This window comes from Penicillium roqueforti (assembly GCF_015533775.1).
Source record: "Penicillium roqueforti strain LCP96 04111 chromosome Unknown scaffold_36, whole genome shotgun sequence".
Classification (NCBI taxonomy): Eukaryota; Fungi; Ascomycota; class Eurotiomycetes; order Eurotiales; family Aspergillaceae; genus Penicillium; species Penicillium roqueforti.
The window spans coordinates 18013-43890 of record NW_024067600.1 but is presented as its reverse complement, the minus strand read 5'-3'; the positions used below and the strand labels follow the sequence as shown (position 1 = coordinate 43890).

General features: G+C 48.6%; 13 protein-coding genes across 13 annotated transcripts; 8 read left to right on the top strand and 5 right to left on the bottom strand.

Annotated features, from left to right (window-relative positions):
- Positions 1 to 502: 502 nt before the first annotated feature.
- Positions 503 to 980, top strand: LCP9604111_8690 (putative NADH-ubiquinone oxidoreductase 12 kda subunit; the record flags this gene model as incomplete). The annotated part of the gene is made up of 2 exons (XM_039076861.1): positions 503 to 728; positions 895 to 980. The coding sequence occupies 2 exons, from the start codon at positions 503 to 505 to the stop codon at positions 978 to 980; spliced, it is 312 nt and encodes a 103-aa protein (XP_038925261.1).
- A 455-nt stretch (positions 981 to 1435) lies between these two features.
- On the bottom strand, positions 1436 to 3103 carry LCP9604111_8689 (pH-signaling protein PalC; the record flags this gene model as incomplete). The annotated part of the gene is made up of 2 exons (XM_039076859.1): positions 1436 to 1702; positions 1775 to 3103. 2 exons carry the CDS (start codon positions 3101 to 3103, stop codon positions 1436 to 1438), a joined length of 1596 nt encoding a protein of 531 aa, XP_038925260.1.
- A 1764-nt stretch (positions 3104 to 4867) lies between these two features.
- Positions 4868 to 8073, bottom strand: LCP9604111_8688 (uncharacterized protein; the record flags this gene model as incomplete). Its single annotated transcript, XM_039076858.1, has 8 exons — positions 4868 to 5052; positions 5106 to 5833; positions 5897 to 5964; positions 6940 to 7136; positions 7183 to 7282; positions 7331 to 7503; positions 7564 to 7744; positions 7807 to 8073. 8 exons carry the CDS (start codon positions 8071 to 8073, stop codon positions 4868 to 4870), a joined length of 1899 nt encoding a protein of 632 aa, XP_038925259.1.
- Positions 8074 to 8868: 795 nt separating this feature from the next.
- LCP9604111_8687 (uncharacterized protein) lies at positions 8869 to 9492 on the top strand (the record flags this gene model as incomplete). The annotated part of the gene is made up of 1 exon (XM_039076857.1): positions 8869 to 9492. The coding sequence occupies one exon, from the start codon at positions 8869 to 8871 to the stop codon at positions 9490 to 9492; it is 624 nt and encodes a 207-aa protein (XP_038925258.1).
- Positions 9493 to 9711: 219 nt separating this feature from the next.
- LCP9604111_8686 (transcription initiation factor TFIID subunit 7 family protein) lies at positions 9712 to 11145 on the bottom strand (the record flags this gene model as incomplete). Its single annotated transcript, XM_039076856.1, has 1 exon — positions 9712 to 11145. One exon carries the CDS (start codon positions 11143 to 11145, stop codon positions 9712 to 9714), a length of 1434 nt encoding a protein of 477 aa, XP_038925257.1.
- A 218-nt stretch (positions 11146 to 11363) lies between these two features.
- Positions 11364 to 11669, top strand: LCP9604111_8685 (uncharacterized protein; the record flags this gene model as incomplete). Its single annotated transcript, XM_039076855.1, has 1 exon — positions 11364 to 11669. The coding sequence occupies one exon, from the start codon at positions 11364 to 11366 to the stop codon at positions 11667 to 11669; it is 306 nt and encodes a 101-aa protein (XP_038925256.1).
- A 124-nt stretch (positions 11670 to 11793) lies between these two features.
- LCP9604111_8684 (uncharacterized protein) lies at positions 11794 to 12204 on the top strand (the record flags this gene model as incomplete). Its single annotated transcript, XM_039076854.1, has 1 exon — positions 11794 to 12204. One exon carries the CDS (start codon positions 11794 to 11796, stop codon positions 12202 to 12204), a length of 411 nt encoding a protein of 136 aa, XP_038925255.1.
- Positions 12205 to 12894: 690 nt separating this feature from the next.
- On the top strand, positions 12895 to 13542 carry LCP9604111_8683 (Bromodomain associated domain protein; the record flags this gene model as incomplete). The annotated part of the gene is made up of 1 exon (XM_039076853.1): positions 12895 to 13542. One exon carries the CDS (start codon positions 12895 to 12897, stop codon positions 13540 to 13542), a length of 648 nt encoding a protein of 215 aa, XP_038925254.1.
- Positions 13543 to 14316: 774 nt separating this feature from the next.
- LCP9604111_8682 (glycoside hydrolase family 16 protein) lies at positions 14317 to 15489 on the bottom strand (the record flags this gene model as incomplete). The annotated part of the gene is made up of 2 exons (XM_039076852.1): positions 14317 to 14614; positions 14672 to 15489. The coding sequence occupies 2 exons, from the start codon at positions 15487 to 15489 to the stop codon at positions 14317 to 14319; spliced, it is 1116 nt and encodes a 371-aa protein (XP_038925253.1).
- A 2027-nt stretch (positions 15490 to 17516) lies between these two features.
- LCP9604111_8681 (uncharacterized protein) lies at positions 17517 to 17918 on the bottom strand (the record flags this gene model as incomplete). The annotated part of the gene is made up of 1 exon (XM_039076851.1): positions 17517 to 17918. One exon carries the CDS (start codon positions 17916 to 17918, stop codon positions 17517 to 17519), a length of 402 nt encoding a protein of 133 aa, XP_038925252.1.
- A 4019-nt stretch (positions 17919 to 21937) lies between these two features.
- Positions 21938 to 22833, top strand: LCP9604111_8680 (enoyl-CoA hydratase/isomerase family protein; the record flags this gene model as incomplete). The annotated part of the gene is made up of 2 exons (XM_039076850.1): positions 21938 to 22254; positions 22332 to 22833. The coding sequence occupies 2 exons, from the start codon at positions 21938 to 21940 to the stop codon at positions 22831 to 22833; spliced, it is 819 nt and encodes a 272-aa protein (XP_038925251.1).
- An 891-nt stretch (positions 22834 to 23724) lies between these two features.
- Positions 23725 to 24265, top strand: LCP9604111_8679 (uncharacterized protein; the record flags this gene model as incomplete). Its single annotated transcript, XM_039076848.1, has 2 exons — positions 23725 to 23895; positions 23954 to 24265. The coding sequence occupies 2 exons, from the start codon at positions 23725 to 23727 to the stop codon at positions 24263 to 24265; spliced, it is 483 nt and encodes a 160-aa protein (XP_038925250.1).
- Positions 24266 to 24996: 731 nt separating this feature from the next.
- LCP9604111_8678 (DUF4291 domain-containing protein) lies at positions 24997 to 25593 on the top strand (the record flags this gene model as incomplete). The annotated part of the gene is made up of 1 exon (XM_039076847.1): positions 24997 to 25593. The coding sequence occupies one exon, from the start codon at positions 24997 to 24999 to the stop codon at positions 25591 to 25593; it is 597 nt and encodes a 198-aa protein (XP_038925249.1).
- Between the last annotated feature and the right edge of the window lie 285 nt (positions 25594 to 25878).

Genomic DNA, 25878 nt, shown 5'->3' with positions numbered 1-25878 from the left:
CCACGGCAGGTTTGCATCCATGTGGTCATGCCTCGCATCATAGGAGGTCTTGTGTTAAAGTTTTTGTTTTGTATGTATGTATCGTTTTAGTAATGCCGCATTATCTTGATCAACCACGGTCATTGAAAATATGATATTTTCGCAAGTCATTTCTTCACTGAACATAATAGTGCCTAGTTCCTCTAAGCCACATAAAAATTCAATCTTATCCAAACCTCGCTCACTCTGTCCTGCCGTTTGCAGATTGTATAGATTCACGTGACCTTCAGATCTGCGCAGAAGGTCTTCTCCCTCTCCCGCACCACACCACCCTGACCGCCCTCCATCCACCCAATCACAACCCACGTAATCCAACCTTCAAGATCAACGTGCCGACGACCGCATCAAGCAGCTTTCAAGAGAACACTCTCCCAACCCTTGCCGTCACTGCCCAGCGCCCGAGCAAGCAACAACCCCAGCAAAACCCCACCTCAACGCAATCCCCATAAACCAACCACCCACAATGCCCACCGCCGAGTCCGCCGCCTTCCTCGCCAAGAAGCCCACTGTCGCCCCGACCTACGAAGGCGTCGACTTCGAGGACAACGTCGCACTCCACAACGCCCGCGATGCCATTATCCGTGAGCAGTGGGTCCGCAGCATGATGGCGCGTCTCGTCGGCGAGGAATTGGGCAAGTGCTATGCGCGCGAGGGCGTGAACCACCTTGAGAAGTGTGGTGTTTACCGAGGTGGGTTGTTTCCGTATTCTGTGTCCTGTCTAGGCTATATCCAGGAGATTCGGTGTTCTGGATTTGTCTACGAAATACCCTGATCTGACTGGATTGTGGGCTATGCGGATTGGATTGGATTGGTATTGATTGCGATGCGTTGTACTGACCTATATATCTTTTGCAGACAAGTACTTCGAGCTCCTCAAGGAGAGCAAGATTAGGGGTTACCTCGGCATGGAGAAGAACCGCTTCGGTGGACAGCCGGAATAAGCGTTTACATCTTTTGTGTGTTGAGCTATGCGATTGCGTTTCGAGGCTCGGGTTTGATGATTGATATCGACACCGCGGGGATTCTACAATTGATATCGAGATGAAATGATCAGCTTTGGACGGAAATCTCGTGGTTTCGATCCGATCCTGTCCAATCTTGATCTTATAGCCACCTAGATCGGGTCCGTGTCGGAGGGGAGACGAAAAGATGGCAGAAGAGGTCTGGAGATTACCCTCTATGCTCTTGTCCGACTGTACTGTACATAATATCACTTTGTTTGATCTTCTTTTTTCTTCTACGATGTTCATGGTCGTAGTAAAGACCCACACACGGCCTCATATCCCAATGTATCCTTAGCGGGCACCTGTTGTCCTTGGACCGCCAAGTAAATGCTAACTTCGGTATAATCACCGTATCTCATGCTATGTACTTATATGTACTTATATATCCGTATTCAATAATAAACGGTCGAGACTGTCGCACTCCGGTCCGGGAATGCACCCGGAGGTTCACGACTATCAGGTTGTCCTGCATCGTCTTCACTATCGTCGTCACTTCCGAATTGAACGTCATCTCTCTCATCTGGTGGGGCACGCATCCGCATGAGTTGATCGTCATCTAAAGAAGGGGGCTGGTATGGTGCCGGGGGAGAGTGGATATCACGCCCAGAAGGCAGATTAGAGAGCAATGGTGCAGATGGTGGAATGATCTGCGTGTTCATCTGCATCGGGTCAGGAAGTCATACATATTAAGTCTCACTTGGGCTAGAGTGACGTAAAGAATTCAAACTTACTGTGTCATTCATTTTCACCCAATTCGTCTCAAGCATCGCGAGGACTCGTCCCTCCTCATCACGGCCAGCATCATCTCCCGCATCCAATGGACCTTTGTCGCTGCGACTACCGCCAGCATCCTTAGTAACTCGACGCTCCTCACGCCGCTCTGTCCATTCTCGCTTTAAACGGGATAGTCCACCCTTTGCAGAGCCTCCTGACCCAGTAGTGTCTTCCTGAGACCCTGCTCCACGTAGGCCCAGTGGAGTGCGTGCAGCTCGCAACCACGCAATACCCTCACCGACTTTGCCTGATAGCTCCGCATCCACACCAAAGAATCGACAGGCGCGTGCTCGGGCAACGCGAGCCAAGACTCCGGTATAGCGGACCAAATCCTCATCCACACGGCCTGCACGACCAGACGTAGATCCAACTGCACCTAGACCTGCCGCCGCTTGTTCGGCGTACTCTGCGGCACGAACACATAGTCTTGCAAATAGCAGAGCGCGTACCTTCGGTATCTCAGGTGCACGGACCATCCACTCTTTATCATTCGGATTGCGCGATTGGATACACGCCGCAACATACGCATCATCTTTAAGGACAGCCAGTAATGTAGCCTCCGCCATGGCCAGAGACGACAAAGCAGACTGCGTACCAGACTCGAGCTCCGGTACCGTCGACACAGTAGCTGCGGTGAAAGTCGGCGAGGACGCGAGCAGATTATGCACCGAGCTAGCTTGTAAGAGATACCGTGTCGCAGTCTGGACAGCAGCCGTACGAGTCTCCGCGGACGGGGTAGACGGTGCGTATAACGTAGCGACGACTCCTGCGCGCGCCATCCTACTCAGTACGTAACCGAGCGTTGTGAGCGTAAACGCCAATTCGAAGTGGATGCCGCGGCCAGAGACTCGTCCATTCCGCGTGCGGATACCGTTTCCGCTTGTGTTATTTCCCCCGGGCCCGAAATTCAACCCGCCTGAGGATGACAGCGTATATCTCCATGTCGACTCTATCTCCGCATGGGCTGTGATGTCGACTACTTCGGCGCGGATATTCGTTCCCCCTGTCGTGTAGCCGTCTTGGGAATTCGCTGTAACAGAGCGACCATTCAGTCCGTTTGAGATTGCGAACAGGAAGGGGATGTATTCGTTCAAGGCGGACAGAACGGCGGGTAGGTGGGCATCCTGGCGCGGGCCGCGGGGTAGGCGCTTGTGGGCCTTCAATGCGAGGCGGAGTGCATGGCGGGTTGTTGTGGCTGATTGGGGGAGGGATGGATGAGTGGCAGAGGAGATGAATGATTGAAATGATAGAGGCGAGACGGTTGGGAGGATAAATGCGTAAACCATGGTGAATTACGGAGTTGGAGAGGGGAGGAATCGGGGATCGGAGCTGATGTCACTGCTCTCGCGGTGCATAGCGTCCTTCGAAGGAATCTGCCAAGCGCCCAGCACACCTTCCTGGTGTTGGCGCGGGCAACGATAATCTCAGTTTGTGCTCATTATTTATGAATTTTGAATTTCGCCCAGTACACGTGGTCCATGGGCAGTAATCCTTCTTCCCATTTTTCCTCATATTCTTTTGTATATCTGTATGTATTCGATATGGAAGGCGAAGGCGGTCGCTACGATACTTCCAAGGTTACCTTAGTATCCGGAGGCCTAGCCGCCTATTTACCATTAGTCAATATTGCATGCCAAAAAAAAATCAAGAAGTCTTACTTAGGTGCCGTATATATGGTATAAGAAAGTACCTTTTGTATTGGTATAACATACGAACGGTACCTAACTTCGTTGGCCGGGGTAGGTTAGACTAAAGCACAAGTTCATATGACCTCTGAAGAGCTATATAAACCCTCCCGGATTGATTCCCACTTCTTACTTCTCTCCCCATCTTCACCTAAATCACGGGCGAAGCTTGAGAAGGATGTCAGGCTTCTCTTAATGAAAGTAACGGACAAGTCAAGGGAAAGATAATAGTGGAGGGCCGGACAGGGCGTGGAATTGCTTCCCAGTCCAGAAGATGGATACAGCCAAGATTCTAGACTCAAACCGTGAAGAATTTCAAGGGAGGTAGCCTGTTCAGAAGCACAAGCAAAACCTGTGGAAGTTATAATCTTTTGGCTGAACGCAAGCAACTGAGAAGTTGGTGTTGTACTCAGCATCAAAGTACAAAAACGGGGAATAATCACCATGACACAATGAATCCTGCAAGCTCTATGATCCTTCCATCAACAAACTTGTCGTCAGAATGGAGACTAAAGCACATGCAACAATCATCGGTTGTTTCACCGGCATGATCGAAGCTTGGAATGGAATAGAGGTGGAAGATTATGAGCAATGAGCTCATAATCCCCCCGGGCATGGCTATCAAAGGCACAGGCAACGGGAATCGCGACACAAGCCAGCAAGACAACTTTCGGGCAGATATGATCAAAGCCTATAATGCCAGTCACCTTACCAAGCCATGGATTTGGTGTCCTGCTCTGTATGACTATACCGACGAAGAAGATATACAAGCATCCCAACTATTCCCATATATGAATGGGCAGGATACCGGTCTCTAGGTCAAAGCAAATTCATGAGATTCATAAGGCAGTCCGTCAATGGAGGTAGTGACGGTTGGGACGACCGTTGGCTCAGTGGATATGAGCTAGAACTTATTTTTACAAGTATACAAGCCACTCATTGAGATTAATTGTTTCATCATCCAGTAGACGAGAACAACGTCTGCCGGAATCAATTCATTGTTGGATTGCTCCAGTATCATCACCGGTCCTCCAGATCATCAAGAAGTAGGTTGGTTGGGTTCAGGTTTTGACACCCGGAGCAGGGGTGGTCAAGTTGTCTGACAGGAGAACTGGGAATGATCTGGTCGTTATATATACAAAGCTACGTTACTGAACGTAAGACTTTAATGACCTGGCCTGACTCCAAGATGTTAATTAGTTAGGGACGTTATACCTCTGGTAACACTACGATGTCTTTATGGGAATATATTTTCATGACTAGGTAGCTGTAGAAGTGTGACCAGGAATAAGAATACAACAACCCTTCTCTTCTCGCCTTTGCTCTCTTGTCAATTTGCTTAAAATTGAAACATGGAATGTCAAGTTACTGTGGCAAAGTGATCACTGCGCGTCCCATAATACCATCATCCCTCAGCTTCTCTATCAAAGTCGGCACGTCCGAGAATTCAAAGACTTCGATCGATGGTGCGATTTTTCCAGCAGCTGCAGCTTGCAGTAAGTCGGTCAATTGATCCTCCGTACCCACAGATGACCCTATAAAGGTGAGACCTATCGTTGTGAGAGTTAGTATATGATTGACTATGAGACCACCGTCATCTTACCTCTCGCTGTGCAAAGTGTAGCCGAAAGAGGAATATCCAAGTCATTCGGTGGCAACCCAACATTCACAACAAACCCCATGTTTCTCACCAGGTTAGGCGCCATCTGCAATGCTTCCTTCGTACCCGGCACGACGATTGTCGCATGCGCACCCTCCCCAGTGAACTCACGCACTCGAGCAACCACATCTTCAGTCTTGTAATCAAAGAAAACCTCCGCCCCAGACTCCAAACTCAAAGCTCTCTTATCATCACCGCTATCAACCGCAATAACCCGCAAATTTTTGATCCTGGATGCAATCTGCACCCCAATATGGCCCAAACCTCCCCCAGACCCCGAAATAACAATAAAGTCACCCACCTGCAGCTCATGATCAAGTTTCGACAAAGCACCAACCATCGTAAGTCCAGCGCACAGTAGCGGTGCTGCAACTTCATCGGCTACGCCCCCGGGGATCAATGTCAGGAACCGCGCATCGGCGATAACATACTGCTGCAATGTCCCCGGAACATGGCGACTTGTATTGAGCTGCTGTGCGCAATAGTTCGGGAACCCTCGCTTGCAGACCGAGCATTTGTTGCATGCACTGTAGAGCCATTTGACGCCGACTCGTTCACCGAGAAGGGACTCCGAGACATCGGGCCCTGCTTTTACTACAATGCCGACCCCTTCGTGGCCGATGATGGAGTTGTATGCACCCCAGGCTAAAACAGCGCGGAGTTCTGAGCGGCTTTTTTGATGGTTATGGGTTAGTTTTTCGAGGGTGAATTCATTTCGGAATGTAAGCGCTTACCACAGGCCGGTGCAAGTTAATTTGACGAGAACTTCATTTTGTCCAGGACTTGCGACGGGTATGTCATTCTGAAGAGTGATAGTTGCATTTTCTCCTGGGTTTTGCACCACCGCAGCTTGCTGTAGCGTAGGTGTGGAATCTGCCATTGATGGGAGTGGTTCTTGTTGAGGGGTAGATCTGCCGATATTCACAATGGTTTATTACACTTTAACCACGCCTTTTTGTTTTTCTAATAGGAAGGACTGATATTCAAGCCTGGTTTGAATACATTTTGGTCTTACATGTAGATGTTCGGTTTGCCGAGGTAACTGATTCTCTTCGGTCAGGATGTCGGCAAGTAGGTGACGGTGGAATTACGTCTCTTTGCAACGATACTTCACCACGTCTCAATCAACAAAAGCCAAAAAGCCGGCTCCAAGCGAGTTATCAGAAATAACACGTGCAGCAATTATCAAAGCCCTTCAAAATGGGAATTCAGCCATCAAAATTGCCAAAGATCTTCGCGTCGCGCGATCCACTGTTTACTGTACGAAAACGCGTTTTCAAGAACGCAAAGATATGTCTTCAAAGCCCGGACGAAGACGCCCTTCTAAGTTGAGTGATCAAACTGCGCGTTATACTGCGCGCTTGGTGAGGAAAGATGATCGACCCAGCTGGGCTGCTATTGCGGCTAGTGTCGATAGAGGACTCTCGAAGTCAACAGTCGGGCGTGTTGCACGCAGCCAAAATGCCTACAAATTGTCTCAAGAGAATACTTCAACACCTTTGACGGCGAAGAAAGCGAGAAAGATGGCACCAGCAGTCTGTGGAAAGTCGGAAACTGCAGAGTGAGATCTCGGGAGAATGTCACCTGTTCTGCACTATTGCTGCTCAACAACTTGAAGATTTCTTATTGTATTTGCGAAATCAATGGGACGCTATAAAGAACACAACGGCCTTCGAGATACCTCAAGTCCCTGGGCAATACTATCCTCCAACGAAGTCCACCCTTTTCGCCCACAGAATTCCCGTAGGAGCCTTTCTGCGTCCTTAGCCGGGATTACCTCACTCAGATCACGGCCCTCGTTAACAGGAGGTTCAGGAATCAATGTATTATTAGGCTGGAGCTTTCGAACGACTGAGATTATATCAGTGAGGTTGATCGGAGCTGCAAATCCGAAGAGTCGACGGGAGACTGTATTTGGGTCGAGGAGGGCCGCCACATGTAGACGCGCAATATCGATAACATCGCAGAAGTATTCTTTTTATATCAGCAATGATCGAACAATCAAGCAGTGTCAACTTACGCGGCACAAATGTCTCAAAAATACGTGTGTCACCTTTGGGTAGGCCAGTAACCCAGCCCATTGTCGAGCCGTGGATCTGTTCATGTAGGATTCTCCCGAGCTAATCGAAGTCAATATCATACGTTTGATGGCCTGGCATAGAACTCACGGTAAAATCCGGTAACACGGTATTGAATTGGAAGCCTGGCTTGTTCTTCTCCATCCATCTCCACGCTGCCTTCTCTCCCTCGGTCTTGGAGGCAGCATAAGTGTAAAGGCCCTTCACAAGTGGTGGAGCATCCGAATCATAGGCTAGCTTGGTAGCCTCGTCATTCCAGGAGTCTAGATACAATATTAACCAATACATCCTTGCATTCCCTTCTCTAAGAAGTGGTCTCTCACCCTCACGAACAACAACACCCTCCTTATTCGGCTCCGGAAACAACGCCGTGACCGCAGAAGAGGTCATGACAACCCGCCGGATAGCGGAATTTCTCGATGCAGCCTCTAGCACATTATGAACAGCTCTCAACACCCACGGCACAACCTCTTCCGGATTCGCACTGAAGCTAACATCTGATGCCTACACAGCGCAATGTCTCATTAGCACATACCCATCGAATAATTCCACTGCCAAATACATACCACATGCGCCACGCCAGACACACCATCCATTACACTAACAAGAGTATCCACGTTCTCAAAGTTAGTAAGAACAACAGACTCATACGAGTCCCGCCCGAACTTCCCGCGGAACATCTCATCGAGCCATGGTTTCGGTGCGCGGACAGTCCCGCGAACCTTGTAGCCTAGTTCAAGCAGACTGTGAACGACATTGCTCCCAATGAAGCCGTTCGCGCCGGTGACCAGGATGCGCGAGCCGCGCGGCAGATAGTAGAGTTGCTGAGCCATGAGTGAGATACCGAGAGGGTTCTGCGTTCAGCCTATGTGAAAGATAGGAGAAGAACATCGCGAGAAAACGAGTGGGGAGGGACTGGGTCACACAATGTTCCCCTCACCCCAATTCATGCCTCGGACGGTGTCGAAGTGGGTTAGGGGGTTGGGTGACATACTTCCGGGGCGGTCTGATTAGTCTGATTAGTTGAATTACTTGGATTACAGTTGGAGTTAGTCTAGAAGCAGGTGGTAGTGGCGCCACATGGACGGGGGTAGACGGGATGAGATACTGATACTGTTCGTGTTGGGGGCTTGGAGTCCCGACAGTTTGGGACAATACGACGATCTGTGCAGAATAAGGCGATTGTCGTTGATTCGGTAGCCTTGCTGGGTCGCACTTATTGAGTTAGTCCAGAAGTGCCGAGGACAAAGTACTTTGTGCAGTTGATTTACCCCTTATGTTGTAGAGTGGATTCAAGTTATACATGGAAGACTAAATCAAGCATTTTTTGACTTTCTCTACCGTCTGTCTTAAGACGAAGAAAGGGGAAAGAGATATACACAAAAGACATCTAACAAGACTACTCCGAACCATTGAGCCAACCAAATCTTGTCGCGACTATCCTTAGGGTTGTACTTCCACGCGCTCTCATTGGTCGAAGACGCTGACGTCACAAGTGGGTACTCAGCTGTCACTTTCTTCAGCCGGTTATCCAGCTCTTGAGCTATACTTACTTCATACTCCTTAACCTCTTACCCCTTGACCATATCCAATATCCGAAACATAAATCTAGATCCCATTGTATCACCATGCAGACCCGCTCCCAAACCGCCGCCCAAACCGCCCAACCCCCCAAACAAGCCGCCTACGCGCAGTCCTCGAATCCCGTCTCACACACGCCACAAGAGCAACGAGCAGGGACCGAAACAAGCCGACAACACGGCGACACGATCGGGGTAATTAAACGTACAGCAGAGTCCCAGCCCTCAAGCGACGAAGCACGAGCCCGTCTGAGCGCACAGCACCAGCAACACGAACAGGAACTCCACAATGCGCCGGACGTCGATTTAGAATACGGCGTCGAGGAGCAGCCCGCGGAGGGGTATATCGCGGACGCAGTTCAGCGGAAGGGGATGGGGATGCAGCGCGCGCAGGCCGGTGCTCATGCTGGCCCTGTTGGGAGTGCGGGTGGGCCTGGCCATCCTGGTTTCGGGGAAGCAGATGATCTGGCGGCGAATTTGGGATCGAAGAGAGCTGAGCATGATCGCATTCTTGGTGAGAGGGTTGGGAGCAGTCCGGGTGAGCCTGGGGCGGATGCGGAGGTTGCGGAGAGGGAGGCTGTCAGGCGAGAGAAGTTGGAACGGGATGAGAAGTTGGATGTGGAGGAGGCGGTTAAAGAGGCTACTGGTGATCCGGTGGTAAGTGCGGAGTAAATAGGTATTGAAAGTACCTATCTCGATCTTAGAGTGGCGATGGAAGGAGCGTGATTTATCTGGTTGTTAATGTTTGGACATAACTTTCATTATTTCGAGCTAGCTAAGGCTGCTTGTATCAACATAGAGACCGCACTCGCATTCGGTCGGACAAACTGGGTATGATTATGAAATGGTAACGCCGAAAATCCCATTGGACATAGGATGTGAAACAGGAGCTCAGATATCGTCCCCGGCTGGCATGCCCATAGAGACCTTCTTCAGTTGTAGGTCCTTCTTTAGTTCCTGGATCCGTCGGCCCATCTTGTTGCGCAAAATATGATTTTGCACCTTCTCCCACTGTGCGGTCTCGGTTTTGATGAGAGCTTCCAGCTCGGCGACTTCCTCGCGCTGCTGCTGGAGCTGTTGTTGCTGCTCGATTTGGTCGTCATCCAGCTCATCTTCCTCGTCCTCGTCGGATATGTTGCTCTCATCTGCAGAGGTGTCGCCGCGTTCGGTCGGTCCTCCAGCTGGTGTGAACGACTGGGACGTAGTGTGTGCCTGCTCGGGTGCTCCCGGTGCCTCATCATCCCCGGCAGCCAATGCCGCTTCCATCTCGGCAGCAAGCGCATCCTCGAAGTCGTCCATCATCTCTTCTTCCGCTTCACCGTATGCATCCTGCTCATCGTCGTATTCATCCCCGTAGCCTCCCGATTGTACCAAGCCCTCGACGCGATTCAGGGATGTGCTGTCCACCAACTCGAACTTGGGAGGGAAAATCGAATTGTCGTCCTGGGCCATGAGTTCTTCCACGGCCTTTTCAACTTGTTCGATCGTGCGGGTGCTGACGCGGTCGCGGAAACGCCGCTTGCGAACCCAACGGAGGGGTGGTGCGATACCGTGTGCGTATTGAAGTGTCTTTTCATCGGGAGAGTCAACGCCCGGGGGGAGTGGGTATTCCATAGCTTCTTGGTCACTGTTGACGCGTCCCAGAACTAAGAGCATTTGACAGATATCTGCTGACTTGTACCAGCCTCGTCGGTCCCAGCTCTTCATGCCCTCGATGATGCAGGGTAGATCCACGAGAGCTGCCGCATATTGGTGGCCCCGAACATTCACGATAGAGCGCCGGCCCTCCCGTGTGAGGGGTTTGATCCCGACGTCGCCATTCTTGAATGTCCTGTCGTTGATTACTTTCCTTATAATATCGCAGTCCTCTCCGGGGAGCATCCGTAAGATGAATTGTTCTTCGATGGACGGATCAAGTTCGGTGTCCGAGGCTTCGGAGTCATACCCAACACCTACTGGTCGGTTGGGAACGATTCCTTTATTTTTGATGCGGATTGACTGCAAAGCAGGCTTCTTGGATGGGATCAGCTTTATCCGCTTGGGGATTTGCTGGCTCGTCTCCGGTTCGGGTTCGTGCTCAAGCTCAGGAAGTGCGGCAGTTTCGGCTGGTCGCTTCTTTGTTGACTTCTTCTTCTTTGGTTTTTCTTCACTCTCAGGTTGTGGTTTTCGTGCGATCTTGAGTGTGATCTTGCGGGGGGCTTGGGGAGTTTCGGCTGGGGGAGCAGGCGCAGGTGCAGGCGCAGGTGCAGGCACGGGCGCAGGTATAGGCGCTGGTTCTTCTGGCGGATCTGGCCTCCTGGAGAATTTGATTTTTAAAGGCGGCATAGTCGCAATATGATGATACCTGGTAGCAAGGGTAAGGTGAGTAAGGTGAGTGGAGGAAGTGAGGAGGTGAGGTTCCACCGGGGCGGTTACCGCACATTTACATAATAGGCACCATGTCCATCCTAGTTAACTAACTAACTATTGTGTCATTTTGGCGTCTGAAGGACTATAACTTCTCTTACAATCCATTGAAATTTCTCTCACATTTCACATCCATCATGTTTGAACACGGCCTTCCTTCTACGACCCCAAAATATGAGTTTAAGGGAATTGAGGATGCTCTTCAAATTCTAGACCAGGAACTGGAGCGACATAGACAGGATACAGAGTTATCTAACCCTTATACTATTTTTATTATGGATGAGCGTTCCTTCCTTGATAATATGAATGTTGAAGAAAATCTGTTCGCACAATCATGCGAGAGCTACGACCCTTCCATTGGCCATGCTCTTATCAGACTCGAGACTGGAGCACATTCAGTGGCAATCGGTTCTTTCTTCGGCATGGTCGAATGTTGGAATTAAATAGTGGAGAAAGATTATATGCTCCTTCCTATGGGTTCAACATCAGTCCGAGGCAATTCAGGGCGGATCAAGAGGGCCGATTGTTCCTGGAGGCCGACTCATTTTTGGCACCAAATGGCCTAGCATGGCAGTTGAGGTAGCATGCGAGGAGATACCAACAAAGCTCGAGGACGACATGATGTTTTGGCTCAACCAAAGCAACGGAGAAGTGAACGTTGTACTCAGTATCGAAGTACTGCAGGGAAAAATCACGATTGCGCAATGGAAAAGCAACGAGCATGGGATTCCCTTCCTGGTGCAGAATATGGAGATCACCAAGGATCCGGCGCCAGGCTGTGACCATATTCAAGGTAGCATCTGTATTCCCTTCGAAGACATACATTGCCAGCCCAGACCGCAGAATAAGAGTGATTTTGTCATGACTCGTGTCGGCATGGAAAGCCTGGCACATCAGATATGGGCTTTCACAATTCTCTTGACACTTAACCCTGTCACAGCGCCTCTCCGTCTCTTCGACACTTCTATGGGCGATTAAGTATGCTACTGGCATCGATAGCTCTCTTGGATACCACCTCACCGCCCCAAATCACCGCCTTCCCGAGGCCTGTATCCTAATTTTATACCTATACGGAGTAGTTAGTTGTACTTCATAATGGTGTAACTATTTGATCTTGAAGCTTATAAAGAACTCATCCCTCTTTTCATTCCGATATATCTTTTGATTCTATGGGACACCTTATGTCGTACGCGTTGTACATCACTTTACAATCTTCATCTAGCGACACAACCTGCTAAAATACTTTAGGTATGTCTAGTGTTGGCTGTAATTAGTATGCGATGTATGGCATTACAACTCCGTATTATGTATTGTCTTTTTGATGTCTTTTTTGGTATATCTTATACTACTTTCTGAAAGATTTTGATACTACCATTATGTGGGTTAAGAAAAGAAGAAGAGAAAAAAACTGGTTCTACACAGCATACAGTTGCATAGTATCAAATACAATTGGAGAGTATATACATGGTAGACAAGTTGATGTACTACACTTTTGACGTAGCTACTGTACTTGTTAAATACTGCCGGCAATATTAACCAATGAGAGGGTTATGCCCCGATGGCGCACTCAGTCGCCTGTACGCTTCAACACTCCTCTTTTTTCTTTTTCTACATTTCATTTCACGTCCCTCTACTCTCTCTGTCTTCTTCGCCGATATATTCTGCAAAATGTCGGGCCCGAACCTTCATAACGCTCTCCTCCGCCCTCCAATCATCCAAATCCTCCGTGCTCAAGGCTTCCACTCAACACGCCCCTCAGTCTTGGAGTCTATCCAGGACCTGACTGGGCGATATCTGATTATTCTCGCGTCAGCTGCTGCCGAGCATGCCGCAAATGCGCACCCATACGACCCAGTTCCCGACCTCGAAGACATCTACCAAGCTCTGCAGGACGCAGGCGCCATACGACCACAACTACGCGAATGGGAAGAGGAATGGCAGGGAAAAGAAGATATGCGCGGTCTTGATGCCTTCCTCGGCTGGATCACCGGCCCCGCCCACCGTGAAATCCGACGTGTTGCCGGCTTTGTGCCCAGCGAGGGTGACATGGTGGACCCTGACGCCGTCGAGAAGGAGGATTACCTGACTGCATTGAAGAAGAAACACAGTAAGACTGGCGAGGAGTCGCGCTATGCTGGAACTGTGCTAGGAAAGAGTGCTGAGGAACACCCTGTCGTCATTGAGGGTGGTGTCCCCAGCATCCAAGACTGGGGTTTGCAGGTTCGTGCCCGGGCTTCAGAGGTGACGGACAGCGACAGTTCAGGTGTGAGCAGCGCACCGAGTATTCTTTCTGACGACGAAGCGATGGCGGCGTGAATGGCGCCAAACGCGTCATGAATTGCTTGACTTTTGAAAGAGTAGCAAAGTTGAACCTCTACGTCACGAATGTGCCCAGACCTGAGCCGACATGTCACTTCCGGTCAGATTCTCTTTCATGTCTGCACTTCCCTATTTCAACCACCAAAGTACTGCACAAGTGTCCCCAGACCAACCCGACCTGTCACCCTCCCGGTCAGTTCTTGAGTCCGGATTACATCTGCTCCCCAGCTCCCCATTCGAAGAACACACGGCCCCACCATCTGCTAGGACAATCAAAGCCTGTCCTCATGACTCGAGATGATCGTCGCCCCACTTCATTCTCCTAAGCAGACAAATCTCTTTTGACCAGTCACCATACTATCCCAATACATCCCATGGTATCTGATGAGATAGGTGTGAGTGGGCGAGTGCAAGTGGATCGGATCTGTTCTGGGGTACCAATGACCAGATTTCGTTTAGGCGGATTGACATCCGTTACTGACTCAACTATCTGGCTTGTTTTCCCTTCGGTTTGCATCCAAGCATTCCGGAAATCTATCCTGTGCCAATTTATTTGTCTGGTATCCGAGCGATTCATCGGTATCTACTACGAACTAAGTTCCTCGAGTTTATAGCGAACAAACCTAAGATAAAGCAAACACATAATATGCTATGCTGTGACCGACGACGAACTCCGGCTTTGAACTCTCTAAATAAACGGGATATATAACAATGTGCTACATTAAATTAATAAACATGACCGAAACATAGTATACAATCCAACTGACCCCCTTAAGGTACCGGCTGGTAGCTGCCCTTGCTACGCAACTCACTTTGCCTCCATCTCAACTTTGACTGCTCCAACGTCGTGAGCTCGGCGGTGTGTTCGTCATCGTTCAAAGCGCGTTGTAGACGGCCGCTCCGACGCTGCTTCATACACCAGAATCCGAATCCGGCAATCATAAGCGCACCAGCCACAGCTGCACCGACGTACACACCGATATGCGCTCCATTGCCAAGATCAGCCCATTTCTGGGCGAGGGTCTTCTCTGGTTTCTTGTTGATTACTGTCACGGCAGTTGAGTTTCCACTGCGAGTTGAAGTTAGTCCGAAATTCTTTGAATAACCGATTCAGAACAAAACTCACCTGACAACCTCGATACTGCCATAGGTGCCCGTGGTTCCGTTGTATTTGTACTCCTTTCCAGTGGAGAAGTCTTGAACGCGGATCTTCGATACCGTCATCGTGAACGGAACATCGTCCCAGTCAACCAAACCACCACCCCATTCCAGATTGCCTTGCGACTGTCCCTTGACTCCAACTGGCCAGTTGCTAACCTTGACCTGACACGGTGTTTGCGGGTAGTTTTTACCGTAGACAGTCAACGGCTCGGAATAGTTCACTGTCCGCACCAAGTCACCGTCAATCCACCATTCCATGCGGTCTCGATCCCAGTACGAGGTATAGTTGTGGAACTCGGTATCGGCATTTGCAACCGCATGATATCCGCCCCTATCACTCGTGGTGGTATTCCCCTTGCCGAAGAAATCGGACTGCACTCCACTCGTGTTATATCCAACCCACTCCCAGTCGATCTCGTCGAGATCGTCCGATTGCAGGATCACACTGCTGACAATACCGGCCCCCTTGGCCATCTTGACGTGCGCTTCCATCACGCCGAAGAAAATATAAAAGTTGGACACGAGGAGCGTCGACGCGTTCTCGGTTTTGATGATAAAGTCGGCTCCTTCGGATGTATAGTCCAGAGTGCCGGTGCGCATGTCCCAGAGATCGCTGTCGAGAGTTGAGTTGAACAGCCACGTGTGCTCTGTTCCGAGGGCCGGATCCGCATCACATGTCTTGTTGAGGGGGTTGCAGGTTGTCCCCGTGTATTCGGTGGTGGCATTGGTGACCCCGACAATCGTCGTCAGGGACAAAAGGAGGAACGAGAACCAGGATCTCATGATGTCGGAGGTCTTCGTTAACGCAGTATGCTCGGTCCGGTCCTAGCACGCGCACAATGTCGCTTTATATCGCAATGTAAAGGAAGTATCACGATCGCGGGAGGGGATGGATGTGTGAGAATTAGCCTCTAAAAAGAACATCCACAAAAGGAGATCAGAGAGCCAGTGGATATAAGTTTAATGAAAAACTCGCCATGACTGCTCGAAAAATCAAGATTAAGGAGGTCAATAAGCGAGAGCGTAGGCTAAAGGAATCACCACTTCGCGCTGTAATTAGAACCTTGCCCATACTTAGTCCAGCCTAGCGCCGAAAGTGCCAGGCAAATCGTTCCAGTTGAGACCGAAGCTATGGAGACTCAAGGAGAGACTAAGGCTATCTCCGAGTCCGAGGCAAAGGTTTTGCGAAGCTTGACTCGACGCTATATACTAGCTAGCTCCTTAGCGCAAATTGCACTGCCGCATCGGGTTAGGCGACTGTTGCATACCCACAGGCAGCGTAATTACCCGGCTCTTCTCTCGATGCCGATTGGCTACGCTACTTTAGTTAGCCCGCCAGCATCCGCTCCGAGAACCAGATCAGGAACAATATCCGACCATTGGCTATTGCCTGATAACGAGGAAGGCGAGGAAATTAAAAAGTGGACACAAGAGGGAAACGGAAGGCGAAAGGAAGAAAAGAAAAACAATGGAAAAAGCCCGGTGGATTGGTATTGTCAAGGTGACGAAGCCCTTTGGCAGAGTATTTAAAAACCAGCTCGCCTCTTCGGCTTCCTCTTTAGTTATTTTCTCTTTTGCTAAGAAAGCTTAGATTCGGAAATGAAGGTGATCGGAGCTATTAATATTATTCTATTCTAACATTATTGCAATATAGGACCGTCCTAGTACGAATGGGGAATCAACTTAGATCGAGATCAACTACTTTGACAAGCACTTCATTTCCCTGGTCCATCTGCAGTTAGTCTATGGAGCTTTTTTTTGCTTGAACATTACTGCAGGAAATGGCAGGCAAATGATCTCCTTGCCAAAGTAGTTGGACTCGCTCTATGTTGAGGCCCCGCTAGCCCTATCTTTCCGCACAGTGTATGGATAGACACAATCCCGCCACTTAACACTTTTATAGGAGTTCAATCATACTGTCTTTTATTTACTATATTTTCTTCTAATGGCTATATCTAACTTCTTATTTGACCGAAAATGGTGAGGGAAGACCTGATCCTTACGCATGAGCGCAGTGTTCGCACCAACTCTTACTACTTTGGGACATCTTCACAGATATAAACAGCTGACTCTTATATTTTCTAGCTCTTGTTTTATTCTTCCTCGCTCTCGCTTCGAAAGCCCCAGGTTGCAATGCCTTCGACAAAACCTACGTCTAACAGGGGTAACACCAAAGGTCATATCAACCACGACTTGACGCACTTCGGTTTTGAATGATTGGACAGACATTGGTCACTGGGCCTGATAGTGCTGAGTTCACGATCCACAAGCAAGATAGTGCCCGAAAATTTCAATCGACGACTACAATACATAAGCACTGAGCGATTGACCGTTGTCCGGACAGTCGACTATGCGAAAGGTCACACTCTCTTCCAACAGAGGCCGATACCGTTCGACCTTAGATCTGAACAGGAGACAATCCGAGAAAATTCAACGGCATGACCGACTGAGCCGGTGGAGAGACTGATACTCAAAGGCAGTTCAGGATATATGCCAAGTCGGTTGAAATTGTCAACTACGCCCCGGCAGAGGGCTATATCTATTCCGACAGATTAGGCTTTTCGGATACCGGTGTCTCCTGGGAATTCAAGTTTGGCCAAGTCAGAAACTTCAACCCTCACCGACATTGCCATATACACTTCGTCTCCTACCCCTTTATTCTCTTCGACCCCACGATTCAGATTTTCGGGCGCTACCACCTATTAAAAAATGCCGATTGAGATGAATTTGTCAGAACTGCTTAATAACTAAGCAGTGAATCAGGGTCTGCCAATATGCCATCGAGAAATCAATACTCCGGAAAATCCATGTCAAAGATACCAGTCAGTAGATTGTGCGGCAAGAAGTGCCTCCTCCAGGACACAAGCTGCCGTATATTCCATCTCATCTTCTCGCACCCAGTCGAAGGCCCGGCTACTTATCTGGTAACTGGTCCAGTCACTCGTGAGGACTAGGATTGCCTCGGGTAAATAAAGTCTAAGCGTCATAGAAAAACGTTGGAATTGGGCGTACCCAAGAAGATGGCTGCGAGGCTTGCGTTCATCGCAGGTGGCTTGGAATGCCAGCTCCCGACACAGGCTTTCGAGTTTCTCAATCACTTCATGGCGTCGCCATGCCTTGTATGTCAGAGTTTCAATCTGTGTTTCCACGGTTTGGACTATGTTGGTGTAGTCCACTTCAAGGCCCGGGCCAAACACGGGTTTCGGGGACATTGTTGTGGATGTATGTCAGTCGTTAGATCTGAGTTACAAGAGAGATTGTCCAGTCAAATATATAATTAGATGAAAAGATCTAAAATTATGTGGGACCAAGAGACTTATCATTGCCTAATGTACACTTCAAAGATGCTACCTCGCTATGAGAGACACTCAAAGCGATTGAAGCTCATTGTTTAGATTTTTCTTTATTATTTCCACGTGCTCGAGATCTCGACCCCTCAATGAATCAATTTGCCTTGTTGTTTCTTTTGTCTGTGACAAGATATCCGAAACTGAGATCTGACTTCCGAGTGAAAGAGAGGTAAGACAGCAGGGAAGTCTAATAAAGGCTTACACAACACTACCAAGTGATAGTATGAGAGTTAAACTCATTTTTGCTTCGATTTATAAAGCCGTCGCCTTTGAACCCAGGAGTATGGCATTATATCACATTTTGCCTGCAGTATAGTCTTAATATAAAAATTTTTGGCCTACCAATTGAAGGTTATAAAGAAGAATCACGTGTACAGTCTATGCTTTTCGCAGGATATATATATCTGAGAAGACATCCGAAAAGACAATCAAAATGACCAGGAAGGTTTTCTTCAATTCAGTTTCTCATGGCAACCTAAAGTACAGATATATACCCCATGACCTGACTTCAAACATGTTTCCATTCCACACCTCATACCTCACACTTTTTGTATTCATATTATATTACAGGGCAGGTTGCCCGCTACATGCAGGAACTGAATGTTCGACATGCCTTTCTATCCACATATGAGGAAACAATATTCCTCAGAAAGGTTGGACTCTCCAACTCTCTCTTACGGTCTTGTTCAACGATGTGTATGACCCCCAAGGAAGGACTATCACTACACGGCAAGGGCTTTTCCACTTAGCCCTCCTCGGAGAATTTTCCCCCGTGTTTACTGCAAGAAGAAGTACTGGACCAACTCCGCGCAACCGGCAGTGGAGTTGCGTTTAACCTCAGGCCTCAATATTAGTGCCCCAGGCATTATACCTCTCCAGAGGTATATCTCCCAAGGTTTGCTTCTCTCGCTCCTGCAAATTAACCCCACTTTTCCTATCTCTTTCCTCGAAATGGATCATCCTCGGTGAGCCGCTACTCACAAGCGAGAAGGTCACTATATCACCACCTCCATGCGAAAGACGAAGGCCTGTTCTACTCCTTCGGCCCGAAATTAAATCCTGCTGCACTTGCATAAGATTTCAAAGAATCCTACGAGGGCCAAATTTCACCGCCGAAATTGCCAAAACGGCAGACAAGATGGAAAAAGCCGGCAACGAATCCAATGTCAATCTCCCGGATAGGTCAAAAAGGTTGGAATCCCAATGAACCCGATCTTGATCCCAAGTACGTCTTTCGTGAGCGAATCGGGGACAATATCATGAGCCAGGTGTTTCAATTCAAGCGAATGCGGCTCCTGAAACAATACACCCAAAATTGCCTGGAATGTCTCCGGAATAGCACGAGACGGCATAGACCGTACGGCTCTCTACAATCTATAATTGGTCCACCAATCCCGTTCTACAGGCTCTGTATTAAGTTCGTTGCCAGCCTACCGTCTTCCGACGCGGGTCTCAATTAGATCGCCTGCATCGCCTGCATCGCCTGCGATTTCACCAAAAGGACCGGTGCGATCCCGGGCATAGCTACATGGTCGAGTAAGGAATGGGCTCTTGCAGTTCTTGCCACTTGCAAAATGCAGACAGGTCATATAATTTTCACTGTGAATTCGATCTCCAGCTCTCAGTCCGAGGCCCTTCGGTGGGCATTTGCCAGCGTTGTCACAAGAAGGATAAAGCAGCGATGATCAAGAAACCCGCTGATCGCGTTTACTTATTCGGTGCCTAGAATAATATGGACCCTGGGGATGTCCCTACGTTTCTACCAGAGCTAACCCAGGTCGAGGAAATGCTGATGTCTCGCGTACACACCATCATTGAAGTCAGACAGGTACACGGCCAGCAATACTTTTATCGCGGCCACGTGGCTCATTTCCTAACTGATGCACCTAAAATCCACAAAGACAAAGGCACCGACATACCGCGGTTTCCAGTTCGGCGAAGTCGTAGGCCCAGCCGGCCTATGTACGGCGACCAATAACAATTCCTTACAGCTGGACTACAACAATCATAAGATTGTACGAGTTGACAGTACGGTGCAGCCCAACGGATCCAACAATCTCTTACACAGAGAACGGTGTTCACTTAAGCCCCTTAGCCAATTTTTCGGAATTCTACCCGAGGAGCGGAGACAGATCAAAGCAAATCATGGATCGTCCCGACGACATCACGGAAGACACCTGGGAGGCAAGCAAGGCGGCGCGACTCATCGGGGCCGACCAAACTCCTATTCTTTACCAAAATATGGAGATCGTCCGAAATCCTGTCCCAAAATGTGAAGATCACAGGCAGCCTTCAAGTTCTATTCGAATTCGAATGTCTGCAAGTCAGGTCGAAACAGCCAAATGCGACTAACTTCATTGTGAACACCGGTGGCATGGAACGTTCGGCAATGATACTCGCTGTATGCATCCTTCTAATAGATATATGCATAGGCATCATGCTAGACAAGTGAGACCGGAGGACCCACGGAGGGTGATGACGGAGGAGTACCGCAAGGCCAAAAAAAAAGTACGCCAAAAGGAGAAGTACCGCCTTCTGCTCGCGAAGATGGAGAAGAGGGTGGAGAAAAAGAAGAAGACTTCGCATTGGGGGCTCTGGGGCAAGGAGGGTGAGTAAACGAGAAGTGCCTGTGGGAATTCTTACCCATATTTACCAAGAGTGTCTCTCTAGGCAAAGATGCCTCTGCCAAAAGGGCCCCTAACCGCCCACTCTCCCCAGGCCTTTCGCCCTCCCCACCCCATCTGGGGATCTTCTGCGAGGGCATGGCGGAGGCTAGTTCAGGGGAGATTCAACGGACACGTGGAGTTCGTTGCCCCGAGGTCACGATACGTATATTCTGGAGCTCCATGGAAATATCAAGTGGGATGCACCTGGACGAGTTCATGATAAACTTCTCCCTAGAGCGCCGCTAGATATATGCCGGTCTTGTGAAAGCTGCAACTATGAAAACATATAGCCAGAAGACTGAAGCAGTGGTACAAACCAGCTCTGGAAAATTTGGTCTTCCAGAAGTTACACACTTTGTACCTTACTCTGGTCTTTCGCGCTAAAGCACCGAAGAGAGTATCTGTGCCCCGGATTTGAGCATGCCAAATCTCCGGACACTTTAACTCGAACGTTGGCATGGGCCTATCTATCTATTTCCTTACCATTGGGGATATCTTACTGATCGGATTTTGGTTTGTTTCAATAGCTATCCTATGTTACACAATATAACTGACCGCTACTTGTGCACATCTAGAAGCTTTTTCCAAGGTTGTTGAATCTTCGAGTTGAGACAGACGTCGTATACCTAGACGACGCCATTGCCGCATTCAAGGCTATCGTCAAGGGTAAGGACATGGTCACCTGAGGGAAGAAGCAGTTCTCTTCCAACCACCTACCCCGAAGCGGCCGGGATGGTGGATCCGCTTATCATTTCCTCGCGCAGGCCGTCAGCCCTGCTGAAAAGAAACTCACGTAGGGATGAGAAGGATGTTCAGAAGAGGCGCTAATGATCTAAGGTTGACCCTGAACATGCCGACTCCAAGAGAAATGTGTCAATGACAATGTGGGAAACGGCGTATCAGGAGCTTGACAAGTTCGTATTTGGGTTGGCATGGATGTTCTATTGCGAGCTCGGACAAATAAAATATAGCCCCCCGGTAGGAACAATTTCCTATCGAGAGAAGCGTGAATTCCGGTTCATTACGTGTAGGCTGGATATCTTCTGAGCTGTAAATATCACGAGCGATGTGTTTTCCTTTGAATGGCTTCGGGAATCACGTGATGACATCATTGCGGCATGTGATGGTGCCGAGGTCTGATTAGTATTCAAATAATCGATCTATTTGAACAAGCTATGTTTCCTCAACAACTTCCATACACCAAATATTCCCATCATGACGACTCTTTTCACCGTCCCGATCAGCTCTACTGGAGGCTCGATCGTCTGCACAAACCCTAGCACAGCGAAAGAGCATGAGACCATCTACGTGCTCACCTTTAGTTCACCCCCGGACAACCGACTGACACCCATTTTTATTGATGCTCTGCTGCTCGCTCTCGACATTGTCGAGCACCGCTACCCGAAAGGTGTCTTAGTCACGACTAGTGGAATTGCCAAGTTCTACAGCAATGGGCTTGATCTCGACATTGTCAAGAAAACCAAAGGGTTCTGCGAGAACTGGATCTGGCGATTGTTCCGACGCTTCCTGACGTATGTTTTTTTCTTAAATGATCAGTCCGAGGCTCAAGTCGAGTTATGTATATTTAAGATACTAATATCCTCCCTAGATACCCCATGCCAACCGTGTGTCTACTAAATGGACACGCTTTTGCTGCCGGCTTCATGTTGGCCATGTATCATGACTACCGAGTCATGAACCCAGACCGTGGTTTCCTCTGTATCAATGAGCTGGAATTTGGCGTCCCGCTCCAGACACCCATGATGTCTATATTCCGCGAGAAGCTGACGCCAGTCGTTTTCCGGACTGTGGTTCTCGAAGCTCACCGCTTTGGTGGACGAAATGCGCTTGAGGTTGGTATCGTTGATGCCGTTGGTGGAGCTGAGGAAGCGCTTGCGCTGATCCAGACCCGCAAGCTCCAGACTAAAGCTGCCACCGGTATCTACGGTACCATGAAAGAGGAGATGTATTGTGGCATCTTAAACGGCTTGGATGATCATGCTGGAAACTTGCAGTGGCGGAAGAATGTCGAAGAGAAGAATCAAGCTGTTCGGCAAAGAGGGCTAGAGGCTGTACAGCAGTTTGAGAAGAATGGGAAAGCGAAGCTTTGAGTGGGTGCAACCTCGAAGCTCTTGGATCCCTTTGTTCATATTATACCAGAATGTGTACATATACTCAATTCTTGGTTCAAGCATTTAGAACAATCCCTCATCCTATTGTGTCAGTGCCATATTTCCGAAGAGGCTGGAAATAAAGCTCTTAGCCCAAGCAAGGAATAGATTGGCTAGATGTTTTCACAGCATTTGGACCAAACCTGCCAGGCTAGTTATAGCAACAAAATGTACCATGACCAACACACCGAGAAGAACAATGTGCATGTTTCTGAATTAAAGAAGGATTCCTCCCGTACTGATCTATCAACCAGCAGGTAATCTAGCGTTCTATTTGCTTTCCGGCTCATGGTTGTACATGGCTAATATGAAACCACTACAAAAGCATTTATTCAAGCTCATCTTGCAGCTTTCATGTTATCATATTATAATGACGATACCCTGAGATCTCGACCTGAATCTTGAATCCTGTATTTCTAAGATTTCGTGATGTTCTTCCTGTTAGTATAGCGACTAGTAGATATGGCTATCGCTCCTTCTATTCGAGAGTGATAAATTGACATTTCGATTGACACAGACAGCATCAACCGCTCCATGTTCTCTGACTTGCTCATCACAACTGCATGCCTCACGGTCGACTTCTCAAGACTTTCAGATCGTACCATCCATTGCTTGACACTTTCATCTCTTTCAATCTTTCAAAATACCGGCCTCTTCTTCTAAGAAGTCAAGCAAAATGCTCTCGGCCTTGCCAGAACAAGGATCTTGTCTCTGTTCCTTCATCCCCAAGACCAAAATAACCACCCCCTGGTGAGTATTTTCTTCTTTAATCTCATCTTCACCTTGACCCATCCATGCTAACATCATCAAGTCATTCCACCACCTATCGAGATGGAGAATCATCCCCATGTCCCTGAGGCCCAAAGACGGTCCATGAATCAATATCACTATCAGCATTGTGGGAACGCCGATGCCATCATCCTGGCCAACACCAGCTTCAACATTCCCCTCGGCGGAAGCATCTTGACATCCAGGCCTGTCACGCCCTCTGGTGGCCCCAGTGTAAGATACTTATTCCAGACCACTACTCCCCGATCCTTTACTGACCCAAGTAATCTAGATCCATCTCGCACAGCCGCCTGTGAATGCGGCTTGTGAGAACCATATTCTCTCAGCCTGCAAGCCTGATGATCCCAGTGCCGATCAACGCATTAGGGAGAACACCCGGCTTCTTGTAGACTCTGGGATCGTCGAAAAGCTAGGCACCAACCAAGCTCTGGATGCATCGCGCTTCGAGGTTGACGACACCTCTTACATGTCCCAGGACGATGCCGAGACCAACAGGAAGCGTACCCAGGAGGCTCATGCACGTTACTGGGAGGCAATGGGAGGAATCGATCGGGTGATTGGAAAGCGTCCACACAAGAAGTGAACGCACGAGCACGACAAATGTGTCCTCGGGGGGTTTTTTCTTCACCTGAGGAGGCCCTCCTAGCTCAAGACTAGGCCAAAGTCTTGTGCATAGCTTTTCTTGTCAGAAGACCATCATTGAATTTAGTGTTTTCCATACTATGATATTTTTATTCGAAGCTATGTCTGATAACTTCGTAAAGAGTTCCTTGCAGACATTGCTGTAGTATCGAACCGATGCAAGTAAGGGCTCTTTATTCACGAGACGCTGTACTGAACTTATCAGTGGTCTCCATGTTCTCATATTTTCTCACGACTGCCAGCGCATCTTAAACTTAAATTTTTATAGTTGCCAGCCGTGTTGTTGCAGATAAAAGACCTCCCTGTGCTTGGCACCGCACCATAGTCCAACTCTCGATGCTTTGCACTGAGGGCTACTCTGTCAGCGGAAATTCCTATACTACATATACAAAGAGTCCTTAGGCATCAGCAATGGCCTCGGGTATGAAGGAAGACTATCCTTTCAATTGGGTTTATCAGCTGATCCGGTGATGGAGTATAGCGGAGTCCCGATTAGGCTTGGTGTGTACTATGAGGCTTAGGGCCAAGATATATCGTAGGCACTTAAAAGCCGAAGTCCAATTTCCGAGCTTACAGTGAGATTTACGATAATGTCCCATAATTCCTATTCCCGCAAATGAATATTATCTATCCATCTCCGCTCTTCAACAACACTTGTCCACACATCTCAAAATGCCCTCAAATAACTACAAGGCTATCCGAGCAAAACAAACCGCAAATACAATCACAGTGTACCAAGCATATTCCCCCGAGATAGCCGAGCCAGCACTCAAAGCCCAAACATTCGTCCCACCATTTTCACGGGAGAGAATGACATGGATCAAGCCCTCTTTCCTATGGATGGCATACCGATCAGGCTGGGCAACCAAAGCCCGACAGGAACGTGTCCTAGCGATAGAGATTACCCACGAAGGTTTCGAATGGGCATTGCGCCATTCCTGTTTGAGTCACTACACGCCTAGTGAGACAAGCCAGGAGGAATGGCAGAAGAATCTGCGTGCCAGCCCGGTGCGCGTTCAGTGGGATCCCGAGCGGGATCTCTTTCTGCGGTCTTTAGATTATCGGAGTATTCAGGTTGGGTTGAGTGGGGAGGCTGTCGGGCGATATATTGATGAGTGGATTGTGTCGATTACGGACGTGACTGCTACTATGAGGCTGATCGACGGTTATCTTAAGGATGGGAAGGTTGATGAGGCCAAGGGTTGTTTGCCTGAAGAAACTCTGTTTGCTTTGCCTGAACATTTGCAGAAGAGTCTTACCATGGGATAAGCTATGGTTGTTCTTCGGAAGGTCATCTTCTTAATCCGAAATAAGGATTTGTATATAATTGCAGCATCTGCTTTTGATTATATGATATATTGTACAACAAATTTAGAACCTTGACACTTTCAAGGCATAGATAAATCATGTATGTTTCCTTTCTGTCTTTTTTATCAAGAAAGTGCACAAGACAAAACGCCAACTTACCAAGAAACCTAAATAGTCAAGAAAACACAAGTCCAGCTCTGTTCATAATCTTAAAGTACATAACTTCGTAAAAGTCCATAATCCCAT